We start from the raw sequence: 17,014 nt of genomic DNA, 5'->3' as shown, positions 1-17,014 counted from the left end.
AATCTGCATGTTTTATATACTCTTCAGAATCTGCAGCTGGTTGTCATCTTGTATCCCGTCCCCGTGTCTCCCCCCCATTTGTGTTTGTTGTCAGCAGAAGGTTAGTATGTGGGGATGTCATGCTACCATACAGCAACTGGAACTTGAATGGGTAGGATTTTGACAGGGGTTAAGAGGAAACTCCAGAAAGGACCTTTCACAAGCTGACTGGTGCCACCTAGATTAGATGCACTGATATTTTCTTTATCCAGAATTTGGGTTTTGGCTGCACTAATAACGGTTATCCAAATACATTTTGGGATACCTAGGTCCACTGGCTTTACTAATCAGACTACTTGTTGTTTGTTAATAGCATAGAATCAGTACACCTATAACTAAAAATATGTACCATGCTATTGAGCATGTCAAAGTATGTAAAGAGAGTGTCCTGTATTCTCTCGACTGAACCAGACTGAAGTATCCATGGAGAATATCTAATTAAAAGCTTTTTAAAATACTGTCTGATGTATAATAGCTGAAGCTATGAATCTGGCTTTGTGGGAGTATAGTGCTTCATACCAAAGCCGTCTCCTTTCTCATTAATCACCATTGAATATTCCTCTGTTATCAGCAGATCCTTGGCATCAGTGGTAGGTATGTTCCAGTGGTCATCATAGTAGCTAGCACTTATTGTGTGTTTCAGATTCTGTGCTAAGTGCTTTACATAAATTATTTCATTAATGCTCTTAACAAACCTCTAGAGGAAGTGGCATAATTCTCTTTTTATAGATAAGGAAAAGAGCCTAAAGGTTGAGTAATTTGCATGAAATCACACAACACAGGCTTGCCTCTTCTTACCAATGGGGAGGAGTGAGAATTAAGTGGTGAACCAATCCTGTGGACTGAGATGACTGAGTTGAGTTACAAGAACATGAGATTTGCAGCTTTCTAAAGTAATCTTTTTTGTTAATTTAGGTGAAGCTAAGTTGGCTGGCACCAAAACTGAGGCATAGACAAAGTTGTCTTTGTAGGTCTTTCACATGTGCTTCTGAAGCCCTTTTCCATTTTCACCTCACTCTCAATATGTACCCAGAAGCTAAGTGCTAGATTCTACCTCCTAGGGGTGACTCTTGTCTTTTCTTTTTTTGATTTCAATCAAGATGCCTGTTCCCCACCCTCGTAGGTTATCTGATGAGAGAAATTCATGTGAGCGATTAAATGATAAATAGATTCATCTTAGAAATGTATCTCAGTGAAATTGCTCTCTTTCTCATCCAGTATGATCTTTTAAAAATGCATGTTCAATTGGGATCATGTATAGAACAAATGTTTTTTGCCGGAGAGGGAAATACATGGAACTAGCATGATAGTCACAAATTGTTGAAATCTCTTGAGGGCTCAGCTCACTAAGGTAATACAAGCCATTTCTTATGGGAGAGAGAGGAGTTGTCATAATCTATATCCAAAATTCTAAATATAGAAAACCTTCTATATTGGTTTTTGCCACCCATGTTAGTTCTATAAACAGTGCATATGAAGTTGTGCTATTCAGGATATTGTTCAGGTGTACTAACAGACAAAGGAAGAAAAATAAAGCAACAACTGAGAGCCTTAGGCCAGAGAGATTTCTCTCTCTCTCAGGTAAAAGTCCAAACTGATAGGTGGATCAGACGGATAACCAGCTCTATTTTGCAAGGTCATTCAAATGTTTATGTTTCTTCTGATCTTGTCTTTCCACTATTCCCCAGGGTATAACCTTCAGCTTTATGGTTAAGTAAGATCACCACCACGTTATCTGTGTCCCAGGCTGCAATAAAGGGGAAAGAAGGAATGGAGGGCACACAAGTTCCTTTCAAAGACGTGACCCAGAAGTTGTACACATCGCTCTTGCTCACATCCCGTTTGCAACACCTTAAGTACATGGCTACAGCTAGCTGCAAATGAGGCTGGAAGAGCTAGTCTTTAGCTGGGCAGCCATGAGTCGAGAACTATAGAGTTCTATTACTAAAAGGGAGAAGAGGGGAGAATGGATTTTAGGAGACCACTAGCAGTCTCCCCTACAGACATTTCTAATTTTTACTAACCTATCCCACAGTCAGTTAAAAGAGTTGGTAAGGAGTAGCCATACCAATGGACTTTGTGATGTCATGTTAGTAGAATATTAAAATATAGTAGAAGAGATTTCAGTAGTGATTTAAGTTCATTTTCAGAAACAAAGAACAAAACTGGATGTAGGAGAATTTGATGAAATATCTTCAAACTATGTTAAAGTTGCTGGATATATGAGCTAATAATTATTTTGTTCTTGTATTTTAGGCCTCAACTCCATATAGCATAGATTCAGATTCTTTGGGAATGGAGTGTATTATTTCGGGAAGTGCTTCTCCAACTCTGGCAATCAACACTGTGACTAACAAAGTAATTCCATTTTTTTAAACATTTTTGAAGTGTCATTGAGTAATACATTTAATTTGCCTTTATAATAACAATAGAGTTCTATATGGTTGAGTTTAAAGATGATATAAATTTGGCTAATCCATACATGGCAGCTTGAAAGCTGAATCCACAATGTTTTGAGGTATACACAAATTAGAAGAAAGTATTTCTCTGGAGAAATTGGAAGATGCTTATTGGGAAGCTCTCTGTTACTTTAAATTCTTGACACTGCCAGTTCCCATTGGTGGAATTTTTGAGTCAGCATTTTATTGAATCAGTTTGTTTCAAAATCATTAATTACCTCTCTGAATATATGATTGAAGAAAAGATTGTCAAATTCTCGGGCAGTCAACAGAATCCAGTAAAATAAATAATTTGGACAAACTCATAGAGTTCATTGGAATGGTAGTCAACCTGTTCCATGGTATTCAAGTCTAGGTACATACCCAGAAATAGTATGTGGTAATCTGTTGCATTATTTTTTTGAAGTGAGGATCAAAGCTTTGTGCCAACTCACTGATGCTTAGTGGGATACAAATGTCTCTTCTTTATAAGGTACTTAGTCTCATGTCTCAAAACTCTAAAAAGGGTCTGGGAGATTCATGAAGTAATGGAGTTGTATGCATTTGTTTCCTCCCTTACTAAACTGTGAGCACCTGGAAGGCACACATTTCTCACATGCGTGCTCACACTCTCTTTCATCTTGCTTTCACTCTCTCTCTCCCGTGCTGTCACTTGCTCTTGCTGTGTCTCTGTCTCTTGCTCTTCCACTTTCTCGTGCGAGCGCGTGCGTGCGCGCGCGCGCGCGCGCGCACACACACACACACACACAAACACTAAGATAGTATACATAGGATATTTTTATTTGTAGAAAGATAATGAATAAACAGATAGAAGAAAGATTATAATCAGAATGACCAATCAGATTTCTAATTTAGAAAAGAAACTGGCAGCTGAGGTGTAGAGTAATGGTTTTTCCCAAATTATTAATCCATGTAATGATTCCATCAGAATCACATAGGGGAGGGATGTGTGTGTATTTGGTGGTGGTAGTGAGTCCCAGATTCTATTGCAGGCCTACCAAATCAGTTACTTCATCCTTGTTTGATAAGCCCAGAGACTACTTTTAAAGATCATTCTTAATAGTGCCCAACTAGACTTCAGAGTTTCTGGTGAAGCAGATGGGTTGGAATCAGAAATAGCCAATACTGCTCTTTGCGATAGTCCAAGTAGAAGGTACCAAGGCCTGAACATAGGCATTCGTGGCTATTAGGAAGCAATTAGGAAATAGTAATGCTGGGACTTCCTGACTAAATAATATGAGAGTCAAAGGAGCTGCAGAATTCTGCTTCCAGATATGATAGACTAGCTAATATCAGATTAACTCTTTTCCCTATCTATGTAAAATACCAACCCTCCAATAAAAAAGGAGGAGGAAACATTGGAGAACAAGATAGCCAGGACTTCAGGGGTGAAGATCCCAGAAAAAAGGGAAACACATTGAGATAAGCCCTGCAAATTTTTGCTTTGGACATTTCTCAATTCTTAGTGCATGGTGTAGAGGCTGAACAGAAAACAGCAGCCTAGAACAGTCATTGAGCTAGGGAGATAAAAACTGGAGTTTGGGGCTACCAAACAGCCAGGGCTTGAGGACTAAGCTCCTGCGGAATCTCAGAAGTGAGCTCAACTTTTTGCAAACAATATCCACTTAAGGCATTTGCTAACTCCTAACCCCTGTGTGTGCTTGGGCTCAGACACAGACAAATCAGGTAGATTTTTCACTAGCCAGAATTCAGCAGTCACAGAGAAGGAGGGACAAAAATTGTAGTTTGTGATCTTCAAGGAGGAGGGAGCCATGGTAAACACCCCAGGCTTTCAAGGTGATACCTCAGAAGGGTTATGTTCTATGAGTAAGAGCAAACCAGAATAGAGCAACCCCAAATTGTTATTAGGGTGGTATGCTAATATTCTTCTACTTGCCAAAAGAAATCTAAATCCTTTCTGGAAGAAGATAACATTATCCCAAGCTTTTACAAGTTTTTATAAGTAAGGTCTCACCTTCAGTCAAAACTTTTAGACATTCCAGGACACAGGACCAAATAAATACTAAGAGAGGAGCAAAAAAAGGCAATACAAGTGTATCCACAAGTGATCTAGATATTGATTTTAAGATAACTATGACTAATATATTCAAGAAAATTGATGAATTATAGAGAATTTATCAGAGAATTGAAATCTCTGTGGAAGGACCAAGAGGAAACTGTAGAACTGAAAAATATAATAACTGAAATTAGGAATTCAATAGATGGGGTTTAACAGCAGATTAGACTCATCAGGGGAGAGAATTAGTGGACTGGAAGATAGGTTAATAGAAAATATGCAGATTGAAACACAAAAAATGATGGAAAATTCAGAAAAGCTTAAGAGGTAAGTGGGATATGGGGAAAAGATCTAACAAACTTGTTATTAGAGTTCCAGAGGAGAACGAAAAAAGAATAGAGAAGAAGCAATACTTTAATTTTCTAAAACTGATGAAAGATAACACAGTACAGATTCAGAAAGTTCTGAGAATCCCAAGAAGGGTTAATGAAAAGAAAACCTTATCAGGCAAATAAAAATGAAACTGCTAAAAAACAAAGATAAAGAAAAAAAATCTTAAAATCAGAGAAGGAAAACAGGTAGCTTCAAAGGAAAACAATAAGCTAGACACTGACTTCTGAATAGAAAGGATAAAAATCAGACACCAGAATGAAATTTTTATAGTGCTGGAAGGAAATATCTACCAATCCAAAATTCTAGAATGAAAATTTCTGTGAAAACTGAAGGTTACATAAGTTGTTTTTTTTTCTTTTCTTTTTTTTTTTTTTTTGCTGAGGAAGATTTGCCCTGAGCTAATATCTGTTGCCAGTCTTCCTCTATGTTTTATATGGGTTGCCACCACAGCATGGCCACCAACAAGTGGTGTAGATCTGCGCCCAGGAACCGAACCCAGGCCACCGAAGTGGAGCACGCCGAACTTAGCCACTAGGCCATGGGGCCAGCCCCTAAGTTTTTACAGAAACAAAATCTGAGAGAATTTGTTACTGGTATACCAGTATTAAAAAATTAAAGGCGGGGCCGGCCCGGTGGCGCAAGCGGTTAAGTGCGCGCGCTCCGCTGCGGCGGCCCGGGGTTCGCTGGTTCGGATCCCGGGCGCGCACCGACGCACTGCTTGGTAAGCCATGCTGTGGCGGCGTCCCATATAAAGTGGAGGAAGATAGGCACAGATGTTAGCCCAGGGCCATCTTCCTCAGCAAAAAAAGAGGAGGATTGGCGGATGTTAGCTCAGGGCTGATCTCCTCACAAAAAAAAAAAAAAAAAAAAAAAAAAAAAAATTAAAGGCAATTAATTTTTTAGATGGAAGGAAAATTATCCTGTGCGGGAAAGAATGAAGAACACGAAAAGAGTATGTATGTCAGTAAATCTAAATATGTATTGAGTATTTAAAACAATAGCAGTGGTGTTATGTAACATGATGCCTTGGAGTCTAAAATACTGTAGAAATTGAAATACGACAATACTAATGTAGGGCAGGAGGAAATATATGCAGTTCATATCTTTGCATTGCATGGGAGGTGGTAAAAGTATTAAGTCAAGGGCATGTTGTAATATCTAGGGCAGTGGTTCTTAATACATCAGTATACATCAGAATAACTAGGAGGGCTTGTTGAAATCCAAACTGCTGGGCCGCACTCTGATAATTTCTGATTCAATAGGACTGGATTAGGGTCTGAAAATTTGCATTTCTAGCAAGTTCTCAGATACTGGCCATGTTATTGGTCTGAGTTCTGTACCTTATGAACCACTGCTCTAGGGTGCTACAAGGATAGTGAAAAAATATACAAGTAAGGAAGAATAATAAATCCTTGGGTAACCCAAAGGTAGGCAAGAAAAGAAAAGAAAATGAACAAAGAGATAGGAATACAGAAAAACAAATAGTATTTAAATCTAATAACATTAGGAAATACATTAAATGTAAATACACATTCAATTTAAAAGCCAAAGATTGTTAGACTGTATGAAAAAACAAAAATCCAACTATGTGCTGCTTAAAAGAGATATATCTTAAATCAAAAGACAGGACACATTACTAAAAACAAAGATATTTTATTATGAAAAAGGATCATTTCAATAAGAAACTATAATGACACTAAATTTGTATAAGCCTAATAACAGCCTCAAAAGTGGACAGAACTAAAAGGAGAAATGGATAAATCCTTGACCAGAGAGGTGGATTTTAACACATCTCTCTGTAACTCATAAAAGAAGCAGATCAAAATCAAAATATAACAAATCAAACAAATCACATTAAAGATATAGAAGATTTGAACCACAAAATTAGGAAATTTGACCTAATTGATATATATAGAATGTTGCACCCAACAGTTGCAGAATATACATTTTTTTAAGTGCACATGGAATATTTACCAAAATTGATCATGTAGTACTGATTTATGCTAGACCGTAAAGGAAATCTCAATAAATTTCAGAAGACCAACTGTATACAGTCTATAATTTCCAACACAGTGGAATTAAAGTAGAAATGATAGCAAGTAGATAATCAGAAGGTCCCCCAAAGTTTGCAGATTAAGCAATATAGTTATAAATAACCTAGGGGTCAGGGAAGAATCATAATAGAAATTAGAAAATACTTTGATGAAAAACAGAAATATGAGATATCAAAGCCCTGTGGAATAGCCCTGTGGAATGCCGTTAAAGTATTAGCCTTAAATACATGTACTAGAGTAGAATAAAGATTGAATATTAACTATTTAAACGTCTAGAAAAAGAATAGCAAAATAAATAATAATATGAAGGTAATAAAAATAAGAGAACTCAACAAAATAAAAAGCACATATATGGTATTGAAAGTCAACAAACAAGAAGTTGGTTCTTTATAAAGATTGATTAAGTTGATGAGGGACTTCTGTTTCCAGCCAAGGTGGAATAACAGGGTTTAGATTTACTCTGCTCCTGAAGCAGCTGCAAAAATAGACAAAATAAACGAAACAGTGGTTTTCAAGAGATTGGGCCTTTAAGCACAATGATCCCTGAGAAATGATGAACAAACAAGGGGAGCCCTATGATTGTCCTAGCTTACTACCTGGAGAAGGTTTCCAGGTCACAGAGGTCTTCCTTAGTTGAGGAGGTGGAGCTGAGAGATCATGGAATCCAAGGTGGCTAGAGTTCACAGGGCAGTATACCAGAGAGGAGAGAGCTGCACAGAGAGAGAATTCCAGAGATATATAGAGGATGCCCTTTGAGTCTTCAACTGGATACTTATCAGTGCATGAATAAGGAAGCTATCTGAGGCTAGGGAAAGAACCACCTGAAAGGATTAGTGTGGACAATCATTGAGACTCATATAGGGCCAGGTATAGTTGCTGTTCCTGCCAGAGTGAGGTACTTCATAATTCACAGGCCATTAAGTAAAGTACTCAGGCTTTCGCTTCAATAGTGGAACAAAATTAGCCCTAGACTGAAATGCTGCTCTGGTCCTACCTACATACCTTAAAAAGCAAAAACAAAGAGGATCAAACTGTTTTCAAGTGATTAGATTTTTTAAAATTTAGTTTTAACTTTTTTCAGATGTAATTCAGAGACCATAAAATTCACCCTTTTGAAGTTTACAATTCAGTGGTTTTTGGTATATTCACAAGGTTGTGCAACCATTAACTACCATCTAATTCCAGAATATTTTCATCACCCCAAAAAGAAAACTCTGTACTGATTAGCATTCATTTCCCATTCCCTCCATCTCCTCATAACCATTAATTTACTTTCTAACTCTATGGATTTGCCTATTCTGGACATTTCATATAAATGGAATCATCTAATATGTGACCTTTTATGTATGACTTCTTTCACTAAACATGTTTTCAGGGTTTATCCATGTTATAGTATGTATCAGTACTTCATTCCTGTTTTCAAATAATTTAAATGTGTCTCAGAATAAAGCTCAAGAACGTTCATAGGAATATAGAAATATCCAACACTTAATGTAACATTCACAATGGTCTGGCATCCAGTAAAAAATTGCCAGGCAGGCAAAGATGTAGTAAAAAACAATGCTTAATGAGGAGAAAAATCAGTTAATCAGAACTGACCGAGAAATGACACAGATGATGGAATTAGTAGAAAAAGACATTGAAACAGTTATCCTAAGCCAAGATATGGAAACAACTTTTAAGTATACATCAACAGGCGAATGGATAAAGAAGTTGTGGTATATGTATACAATGGAATATTATTAAGCCATGAGAAAGAAGGGAATCCTGCCATTTGTGACAACATGGATGAACCTTGAGGGCATTATGCTAAGTGAAATAAGTCAGGCAGAGCAAGACAAATACTGTATGGTATCACTTATATGTGGAATCTTGAAAGGCTGAACTCACAGAAACAGAGAGTAAAGTGGTGGTTACCGGGGGCCGGGGAGTGGGAGAAATGGGAGATGTTGGTCAAAGGTACAAACTTTCAGCTGTAAGATGATTAAGTTTTGGGGATCTAATATATAGCATGGTGATTATAGGTAACAATACTGTATTAGATACATAAAGGTTGCTAGGAGAATAGATCTTAAATATACTCACCACAAAAAGAAAATGTTAATTATACGAGGTGATTAGAGGTGTTAGCTAATGCTGTGGTGGTAATCATTTTGCAATATATGTGTCTGAAATGAACACATTGTATACCTTAACACTTACACAGTGTTATGTCAGTTATATCTTAAAGCTGGAATAAAAACTGTATTATAACTGTATACTCTGGAGAAGCTAAAGGACAGGTTGAATATGTGTGTAGACAGGTGGAAGGTATTTTAAAAACCCATCAAACTCCTTAGAGATAAAAATTATAATGTCTGAGTTGAAAAGTACATTGGATGAGATTAATAGCAGATTAAACATTGTAGAAAGAGATTAGTGAACTTGAAGATATAGCAATAAAAGTTAGCCAAAATGAAATACACAGAGAAAAGACTGTAAAAAAGTAAATAGAACATTAGGGAGCTGTGGGGGCAACTTTAAACAATCTAATATATATGTAATAGAAGTTCCTGATGGAAATCTGGATTTACACAAAGGAATTAAGGACACCAGAAATGGTAACTACGTGGGTAAATACAAAGCTTTTTAAAAAAAATTTAAATCTCTTTAAAAGATAAATAAACTATTGAAAGCAAAAAAATGAAAAATGTAGGTTTATAACATGTAGAAGTAAAATATATGACAACACTAGTGTTCAGGCAGAGAAAGGAGAGGTGGAAGTGTTATGAGAGAGAGATAAAAGGCATCAAGTTTGAGAAGGCAGAAATAAAGCTATCCTTCTTCACAGATGACATGATTGTTTATGTAGAAAATTCGAAAGAGTCTACAGATGAACTCTTAGAATTAATAAGTGAATTTAGCAAGGTCTCAATATGAGATCAATGTTTGATTTTAGAAATCAGTTGTATTTCTGTATACTAGCCATAGACAAGTAGAAGACACAATTAATAACACTTATATTAGCATTCAGAAACATCCAATACCTAGTATTACATGAATGATGAAGTCTACACAGAAAACTGTAAAAAATTACTGAGAAAAAACAAAGGAGATATAAATAAATGGGTATATAATTTTCATAGAGAAGATTATTGTAAAGAAGTCAGTTTTTCCTAAATTGATCTACAAATTCAATATGCTCCCAATCAAAATTCCATGATGTTTTTTTTTTTTGGCAGAGGGAAGGGAACAGAAAATGACCAGCTGATCTGAAAATACAAATGGGAATTCAAATGGCAAACAGTTGTTGAAGAAAAAGATAAAAGTTAGAGGATTTATATTTCCAAATATCAAGAATAAACTTACAGTAGTTGCAAGTATGGTATTGGCATAGGAATAGACAGACAAACTTATGGAACAGAATTCAATGATGTCTTTCAACAAATGGTGCAGAATCAATGGAAAAACGAGATTTTCCATTCACAAAAATCAATTCCAGATGGATCTGAGACATAAATATAAATGATACAACAGTAAAGTTCTTAATTTGATGAAAAAGAATAAAATGAATTTTAAAAAATGGAATGAGAGAAGTAATAAAGATTAAGAGCAGACATTAATGCAATAAAAAACAAAGCTTTGTGTAATCCTTTAGCTAAATTTACTGCAAAAGGATAGAAAAGGATATACATTGTATGGTTCCATTTATACTTAGTTCAGAAATACAAAAACCAGTCAATAGTGGTAGAAGTCGGTATAGTGGTTACCTAGCACAGGAGATGAGAATGGAGAAAGACTGGCTGGTGAGTGATGATGGGGAGAGTGCATGAGTGGGCCTTCTGGAGAGCTGGTAATGTTCTATACCAGCGGTTCTGTGGTCTGTGGACACCTGGGCAACCAGGACCCTTTCAGGGATTCCATGAGGTCAAAACTATTTTTTACGGTAGTATTAAATATTATTTGTCTTTTCCTTTATTTTGTATTTTCACTGATGCAGCAAAAGCAATAGTAGGTAAGCCTTAGCATAAATCAAGGCAGTGACACCTAACTATACTAGTAGTCCTTGTATTCTTCACTGCCCCACATCCTTCAGATTAAAAAAAAAAATACTGGTTTTACTTAAGAATATCCTTGGTGAAGCAGGAAAAAGTTTTATTAAGTTGTGACCTTTGAGTACTTGTCTTTTTTTTTTTTTGTGAGGAAGATCAGCCCTCAGCTAACATCCATGCTGATCCTCCTCTTTTTGCTGAGCAAGACTGGCCCTGAGCTAACATCCGTGCCGATCTTCCTCCACTTTATATGGGACGCCGCCACAGCATGGCCTGACAAGCGGTGCCTCTGTGCGCGCTTGGGATCCGAACCCGGGCCGCCAGCAGCGGAGCGCATGCACTTAACCGCTACGCCATGGGGCCAGCCCCAAGTACTTGTCTTTTTAACGTTTTGTGAAATGAAATGGGAAGTATGCATAAAACCTTATACTGCATACCGAAGTATAGTTGTTGCTTCAAGGAAGAGCATTTGTATAATTGATTGAGTTGGATGTTGAACTAGCTGCTTTTGTTCATGGGTCATTTTTTTTACTTGGAAGAACAGCTGACACTGATTATTCAGAATTGGGTAGTTGGCAGATGTTTTCTTGAAAATGAACAAAGTGAGTCTGTCACATCAAGGAAAACAATTGACAATATCTCTTGCCAATGATAAAATTGGAGCTTTTAAGCAAAAAGTAGAAGTATGGAAGACTTACATCCACCACAACGAGTCTGATAGCTTCCCAGTCGTTAAAGACTTTTCTAATGAGATGATTGGTGATATTAACAAGTGATGTTTTGATGTTGTATAATGAAATGTGTGAATATTTGGAAGTGAAATGTGTCATTATCTGCCTAACTTAGTGAACCAGTATTTTCCAAATGACCAATGCATAATGTTACAAAATTATGCATGGATAAATGATCCATTCAAAAGTACAAGGTAGAACAGTAGATTTTAATGTAACAGAGTACAAAAAATTTATTGATATGGTTTCAGATTCCACATTACAACTCATCTTTAAAAAGTGTCACATGTCATGTTTTGGTGTAGTATCAAAAAAGACTAACCACAGTTATCTGAAAAGTCTATTAAAATATTCTTCCCTTTTCCAAATATATATGTGTGATGCTGTACTTCCACGTAAACAACTTATTGTAACAGATGGAATGCAGAAGCAGATGTGAGAATCTAGCTGTTTGCTATTAAGCCAGGCATTGAGATTTACAAAAATGTAAAACAGTCGCACTTGTTTATTTATTGGGAGAAAATATGTTTTGTTAACGTATAGTTGGGGTAGTAATTCTTATTTTTAAATTGATTAATAAATTAAAAAAAATTTTGTTTTAATTTCTAATATGCCATTTATTGATAGGTATATCAACATCACCAAAAGCTCCTTGACTCCTCAATTTTTAAGACTGTGAAAAGGTTCTAAGATCAGAGTTTAAAAACTGCTGGTTTATACTTTGACCTGGGTGGTGATTACATGAGTATGCCCATTTGTAATAAATAAACTAGTAATCTGTACACTTTACTCTCTCTATATGTTACATTTTAACAAAAATGTTTATCCTTCTTCCAAATAAAATAAGCTATGAGGATTTGTCCAAGATGATGGAGAGTATTTCTGACGTGAGTAATAGGTAACTGAGCATGGACAGGAGAGAAGGAGCAGCCAAGAAAATGACCATAGGATGCTTGTAATTTGTTGATATTGTATTGTTTTACAGCTTTTTGATTATTCCTAGGAGCCCATAAGGTGGTGGTGGTTGTTTTTTTAAATGAAATTTACACTGGAAGTATTTACCAAAAAAATCTTTGCCAGAGTTTTCTTTATCCCCTCACATTTTTTCTTGTACTCTTCCCTTATTAGTTCCTAGACACATAATTGTTTCTAGCTGATGTGAATGTAGGCCAGTTTGTTTTGCCTTAATGTATAGAGGCATTTATGCCTATTTTTCCACATATTGGGCCTTTTTGGCAAATGTTTGTGAGCGTTGAGCATGACTCCATTTTCAGCACAGACAGAATGGTGATGATAGCTCAGTTGGTTATTAAATTCAGTAAATATTTGTTAATTGTGTACTGAGCAGAAAGCACTATGTTATGATTACTTATTGGGGACTTAAGGAGCTAACAGTCTAGTAGTGGATAAAAATTTGATAAAAATTAGTTAGACCATAAAGTCAGATATAATAATTGTTCCCAAGGAAATAGGAGCATAGAAAAGAAGGTTAGTAGTGGCATCTGAATAGAACTTTGACGGATAGTTAGGCTAGTTTTCTGTCTTAAAAAAATATATAATTTTTTGTTTCTAATTAAAAATTATAATGCTTATTATAAACAAACTCCAGCATTGTAAAAATATACACTGTTAGTGACAGAAGTCCTCAGGAATACCTAGCCCCCAGCCCCCTGCCAGTTGACCGTTGTTAACGGTTTGATATCTGTCGTCCTTCACATCTAATGCAGGTAATAGCATATTATTGTTGTTATATTTAAAAATTAAATCACGTATCTATGATTTTGCAAATGTGTCGGACAATTGAGTTTCCAATTTTCAATATTATAAACACTGATGCCTATGATTTTTTCTTCTTCTTTTTTTTTTTTTTTGTGAGGAAGATCAGCCCTGAGCTAACACCTGCCAATCTTCGTCTGTTTTTGCTGAGGGAGACTGGCCCTGGGCTAACATCCATTCCCATCTTCCTCTACTTTATATGAGACGCCACCACAGCATCGCTTGATAAGCGGTGTGTCGGTGCGCGCCCAGGATCCAAACTGGCGAACCCCGGGCCGCCGCAGTGGAGCGCGCGCACTTAACCGCTTGCACCACCGGGCCGGCCCCTGATTTCTTTTGTAACATGCTATTTTTTGTGTTCTTTTTTTGATGCCTAAGATTTTGTTAGAAGAGAACATTGGTTTTGCTTAAAGCTTGAGTAAAAATAAATTTATGCATTGTAGAAATATTTAACAGGAAAAATCTACTGTAGTCCTCTCTTGTTAAATGAACTAGTTATACCTGACAGAAAATTGAATTTATGTACCTCTGGATAGGGTATGTCCTTTAGTTTGAGAGTAAATTATTTTATGGCGAACATGGAGTTAGTGATGAAGGGGATGGAATTGGAGTAGGTAAGCACCAAAGGGAAGACCACTAACATTTTGTCTTCTTGCCATCTACCAGCTTAGTTGTATTTTTTGTAGTTGTTTAAAAAGCACTCTTTGTAGTGGGAACTACTTATTCAAATATTGCTTTTCTTTTCATTCTAGGTAACGTTGTACAACACTGATCAGGATGGTAGTGATAGCCCACGCAGTAGCCTTAACAACAGTCTCTCAGACCAGAGTTTGGCATCTGTTAATTTGAACAGTGTTGGAAGTGTGCATAGTTATACACCAGTAAGTCTTGGTGAAGTTAACTTCTTTGTTGAGTATTTGTTTAGTGCTTAAAACAACACCACATATGATTGAAATGCAAATAAAAAGTGAAGTTGTGTATTTCTCATTAGTCAATTCATTAGCTTAGATAAGTAGAGCAGATTTCTACCTTGATAGTGTTTTAATTGGGTACTTATATTTTACCAAGTTAGATACAAATATATGGTTGTACTATGTTAGATGTTTTGGTCTGCTTTGATCTACTCCATCTGTCCAAGTAAAAAGCAATTGGACTAGGGAAAAAGTTTGTACTCAGTCTAGCAAAGGTATATTGGATGATATTTTACAGTTTTTGGTAAAAAAAACTTAGAGGATCTGTATATCACGTTCTTTTCCAGCTGTAGATCTGAGAAGGGAATTCTACAAATCCCAAAGGTTAGGATCACCTCGTACCCAATTGTTAACCAGTCTTGTATTTTCAATTTTGGTCTGGAAAAAAAAGCTATGCTATACAGGGAACTGTATGTGAGTATTCTTGCTTCTGTGCTGATTTTGTTACCTATTATAAGAACATGACCCTTGGGTTATCTGATACTTCTTTTTAAATCATCTGGCAACTGTCCTCCCCAGTAGACAGAACGGAGCCCAAGAGTCATACACCACACTGTTCATTGGTAGAAATTTGATCTCACCAGATCACTTCCTGTTCCAGCATGAGTGAATAGGCAAAAATTTACACAGGACAAAAAACATAAAGGGGGGAAACCTGAAATAAAATAACACAAGGGAAACAGAAACCCAGAGAGCACAATTAAAGTTCACATTGAATGTAGGAAAAAAGAAAAGGTGACTCTGCAAAACTGTTATCAGTGCTCTGGGGGGAAAAAATAAAATATTCTCGCAGAATGCAGTAGAAACAGATAAAGGAATAATAATTATGTAAAAGACAGTAGATATGGAAAATTGAGAATTATGGGTGTCCCTGAAGAAGCAACTAGAATAGTTGGTCCAGAAGCAAGTTCCAGAAGAAATAGAAGTTAAAAGAGTTACTGAGTTCTAGGAAAAGTAAATGGGAAAAAAGTTTATATCTAGACATATCGTGACAAATTTTAGAATTTTAGAAGTAATCATCCGTATAAATACTCTGGCAGAAGAAATAAGATACATTCAAAGAAACACAAATCATACTTCTCTTCCATAATACTAAATGCCAGAAGATAATGAAACGTTTTATGCAGAGTTTTGAGGGAACAGATTTGGAATTATGAATCTTATGCTCAACCAAATTTTTACTCATGTGAAGTCAAGAGAAAGAGATTCTTTGATATACCGAGCTTAGAAAGCATCCTACCCTTGTTTTCATCTGTCCTTCCTGAAAAAAACTACTTAGTTGATCAAGAGGTGAATTAAATTAAAGCACTCAGTTATGATGAAGTCATGATATAAAAGGACTAGTTGGAGCATTGAAGCAAACTAAACAAAGGTTTAATGGTTTTAAGTGGCTTTTAAAATAATTTGAATGTAGAATATCTTGAAACTAAGTGAACTCAAAGAACATAGAGTCTACTATCACAAAATATAATAGCAGGAAAAATTAAAGAAACGTTTATAGAACTAGGAGAAGTAATAAGAACAAACATGTCTATTATGCCAGTACGTGTAAGAGGGTTAAACTCCCCTATTAAAAGCTAGACATCGTAGACTGCCTTTTTTCGTTTAACAACAAGATATCAAGTGGTCATCAAGCACTCCTTAAGCAACAATATGGCGTCAGCTGCTGGTTGGGCTTGTCATATATCCATAGATTGAGCCTTTGAGGACACAGCCCAAATGCACTGAGACAGTTTTATTACTTATGAAGACAGTATAAGCCGGATCAGTATGGTGTCAGTTCCCCACGTCCCACAGGCTGACACCAAACCAGAGGAGCCAGATGACAAGACTACACAAGTGGTAGGTAACTGTAGTAGAGGAACAAATTCCATACTGCAGCTAAGCAGTTGTATAACTTGCAGCTCTACTCTAAGAAAGTAAGGTAGAAAGTCCCCTGCCTCACTGGAAGCAGGGAGGCAGATGAGAAACTGTCTCTTGGCAACTTCCTGCAAGATAGAGAGGTGGATGAGAAACTGCCCTGTGGCTGCCTTCCACAAGATTAGGAAGGTGGATGAGAATTTGCTGCTCATAAGACCACTCACCATGCCATGTGCTAAGATAATCACAGGGTGTTCCACCAAGGCTTAGGTCATCGTGCCGTTGAGACTTGCCTACATGGCCTGTGTGGAGACGTGAGGTCACCAGAGTGCCAGTGGTGGAGCCATTCCCCCACACAAAATTCATATTTTTCCATGTTATTGCAGACTAGACTCCTTGTGAGCATCATTTTGAATGCATAAATTTACAGTGAGCATATCTTAATTTTTCAAAACACTAAACGAATGGTAGCTTAGCACCCCTTGATATAATCTTCAAGAGATACAGCTGACATTTTTTATGAATTTTATTTCTAGTTGTGCTGCCTTCAAAGATAATTCTTATTTTTTAGGTGCTTTTTTTCCCCCCTGCATAGCTCAAGGCCCTGACCTATTCTATTTTTCTCAGAATCTCTTTTGTCTTTTACCCATCATTTCTCATTTCCCCTTAGTTTCATTTAAAAA

At 36.5% G+C, this 17,014-nt stretch overlaps 1 protein-coding gene across 10 annotated transcripts in view; it reads left to right on the top strand.

The window, feature by feature from the left end:
• FOXJ3 (forkhead box J3) overlaps positions 1–17,014 on the top strand; it is a 158,654-nt gene that overhangs the window by 115,585 nt on the left and 26,055 nt on the right. For 8 of the 10 annotated variants that reach the window (XR_009221800.1, XM_058552087.1, XM_058552084.1 and 5 more), the window contains 2 exons: positions 2,296–2,397; positions 14,253–14,381. Coding sequence is in view for 9 of the 10 variants with exons in the window: in XM_058552087.1 (XP_058408070.1) it covers positions 2,296–2,397; positions 14,253–14,381 (231 nt within the window). In the remaining variant the exon portion in view is untranslated. The remainder of the gene's footprint in view (positions 1–2,295; positions 2,398–14,252; positions 14,382–17,014) is intronic. The other 2 variants (XM_058552088.1, XM_058552082.1) reach the window with 2 other exon arrangements.

The sequence above is a fragment of the Diceros bicornis genome, chromosome 13 (assembly GCF_020826845.1).
Source record: "Diceros bicornis minor isolate mBicDic1 chromosome 13, mDicBic1.mat.cur, whole genome shotgun sequence".
Lineage (NCBI taxonomy): Eukaryota > Metazoa > Chordata > Mammalia > Perissodactyla > Rhinocerotidae > Diceros > Diceros bicornis.
Note: the sequence above shows the minus strand (reverse complement) of the source record. Positions and strands in the feature narration are given on the sequence as shown.